Source organism: Branchiostoma floridae, chromosome 12, assembly GCF_000003815.2.
Source record: "Branchiostoma floridae strain S238N-H82 chromosome 12, Bfl_VNyyK, whole genome shotgun sequence".
Lineage (NCBI taxonomy): Eukaryota > Metazoa > Chordata > Leptocardii > Amphioxiformes > Branchiostomatidae > Branchiostoma > Branchiostoma floridae.
The window spans coordinates 14,384,773-14,387,608 of NC_049990.1; the positions used below are offsets into that span (position 1 = coordinate 14,384,773).

A 2,836-nucleotide genomic window follows, 5' to 3' on the forward strand; every position below is an offset into this window, starting at 1 on the left:
TGATATCCATACTACTGTTTAGTTTTTCTTTTCCTATGGGCGTTTTACTCTGAGTGTTATTACTTAGCAATGTGCAGTATAACTGGAATGTTTAATAGTTTCATTTTCTGTGGAACTTCAGAACTTATATCTCAAATCTTTGTAGAATGGAATGAATATCTGAAATTTTATGTGATGTAAGTAACTTAGAAATGTATCATCATCCTAATAACGAAATCAAAAGGATATATTTCTTAAGCTCCTTCGATATATTCCCTCAGGAATTTAATAGAACAATACAAGACAATGTTATTGATCACAAAATTTATTCTGTGTTTTCCTGAGTAGGTTTTGTTAAGCTCAATTGTTTTCCTGAGTAGGGTTGATTGCAAAATACAAATCCACTGCATTTGAAGATTTAGTGGTATACTCTACAATGCCATGTGCAGTGACAACTTTAGGTCTGTTTCCTTATAATTGTCACATTGTGAATACAAATGGTAAACCTTGTATATGTAAAAACATTAACCACTGTTGCTTCGGGGAACAAGAAATACCAGCTCGAACACAAGTTACATGTCCAACAACCCTAATATATACTTTGAAAACAGCAACAAATGACAATGTCCCCTCTTTCACAGCATTGTAATGGTAAGGCAGTATTTCTCATAGCATCGATTAGTATGTGATTTGAATGTGAGGATAATTTAAACTGCAGAAATCATAATGTACTGACATTGAAAGCCTTTTTCTGTGTTTTCCTGAGTAGGTTTGGTTAAACTCCACCAGTACTGTTATTCAGAGTACGGTTGATTACAAATCCACTGCATTTGAAGATTTAGTGGTATACTGTACATGTACAGTGGACACCTATTGGGTCTGTGTCCCTATTTGTCGCAATGTAAATACAAATGGTAAACCTTACATATTATGTAAAAACAAACCACTGTTGCTTTAATTTCTTAAAGAACAATAAATGCTAACTACAACAGAAGTTACATGTCTAACAACCCTATATACTTTGAAAGCGACAAGAAATGCCCACTATTTTGTATAATTGTAATGGAGTCACATTTATTTATATCACAGCATGATGCCAATGGTAATATGTGATATGAATGTTTGGATAATTTAAACCTCAGAATGATACTGTACTAACAGTGAAAGCCTTTTTCCATTTTTCTTTTAGTGGGCATGAAGTTATATGTTTGATAATGTTCCAGAATAAAGTCAGTGTTCAACTGTATGAATATTGGATTCTCCATGCTATTCAATGACCTGAATTTTCTATCATTGGTAGTAGGTTTAATGTCACATAGTGTTGTATACGTTTTGAAATCTCTCCATGTGGAGCTGCCAAAAAGTGATAAACTCTTCAACATGAATATCCCTACCAGTTATATACACCAAATTGAATAAATTAATTATAGGTAATATTACAAGATAAATGCAAAGTCAACATTCTCATAGCTCCACATGTGAATAGCTGTTGAAATGTTAGAACAACATGAAAACAAACAACTTATGAGCTAAAAGTAAAACTAGACTGTTCTAAGTGTGGATAGTGTATGAGCTTTTAGCTCATCCTCCTGATCAAACCTATGGCAACATTTCTCACACACATACTTTGCCGGTTGGGGTTGGGTATGAGTCTTCGTATGTTTCTTTAAGACATCTTTAGACTTGAATGCCTTCCCACATGTGTCGCACAAGAATGTACCAACATGTGTCTCTTCAGGTACTGTTCACACTTAAACTCTTTCGAACAAACTGTGCACTTTGCTGGTCTTTCATCCCCTTGTGGATGCAATTGTCTCATGTGAGTGATCAAGCCCCTTTTGTACTTGAACTTCTTCTGGCATACATCACACACATGCTGAGTTTCTCCAGAGTGGATAACCTGGTGTTCTTTCAGTCTGGCGTCTTTTGGGAAGAATTTCTCAAATATGTAGCATTTGTGTCCATCTGGGTCATGCAGTCTCCTGTGCTGTAGCAGACTGGACCTTCTTGCGTAACTGTTGCCACAGACAGTGCACACATGCTTCTTCTCCTTGTTGTGACTGGCCAGATGGTCATGAAAGTCTCGGCCATACACAAAGTCCATGGCTGAAATGTGAATTTTAAAAAAAGTCAGTCTTTGTCTGGAAATACAACAAAAACTAAACATTGGAAACAACCTATAAACATCATACCTTATTACCTGATTAACATAAAACCATTAACGTTATACAAGGACATAGAGTCCATTCCAAGACACCATGCGGATGTTTGTTGCCATTGTTTAGAATTGAGTTTTAGAATTGAAGTTTTGTAATTATATGTCTAGGACATTTGATACTTCAGAAATATTTTTAACACTGTTTCAACTTTATAGATATTTCCCTGGTCCTGTAAAACTTTGGAAATATTCATGGTGTGGAATTGGATACTTCTAATGGTTTCTAAATAATGATAACAGCATTCTACCATTATTTACCATTTTCTACCATTTTCTACCATTTTTTGTAAATGGTTCGGTGGGCTGGGAAGATAGCAATTCACACATCCTTGCAAAGTATGGTTGGGTGCCATGCAACAATGGCCCACCACAAAGGATCCACCAGTGCCCAGCAGTGAAATCTAAAAATATACAGATGCAACAATAGGGCTTACTTTTATGGGGGCAATAAACTAATTTTACCATTTGGCCAGGTTTACCATTTTTTGTAAATATTTGTAAATGTGAAATAATCACAGACAGGTTTCATAATTATTCTAAATAAAGATATTTTTGTACAGTTACTTTCAAAATGTTTGTAAAATATTCAAAGAAATTCAAATAAATGAGTATTTCCTAGTCAAATATTTGAAAATAATA

At 34.6% G+C, this 2,836-nt stretch overlaps 1 protein-coding gene across 1 annotated transcript in view; it reads right to left on the reverse strand.

Annotated features, from left to right (window-relative positions):
• LOC118427023 (zinc finger protein 211-like) overlaps positions 1–2,083 on the reverse strand; it is an 8,244-nt gene extending 6,161 nt beyond the window's left edge. Inside the window, exon 1 of the mRNA XM_035836661.1 lies at positions 1,704–2,083. Within this exon, the coding sequence (XP_035692554.1) occupies positions 1,704–2,083 (380 nt within the window). The remainder of the gene's footprint in view (positions 1–1,703) is intronic.
• Between the last annotated feature and the right edge of the window lie 753 nt (positions 2,084–2,836).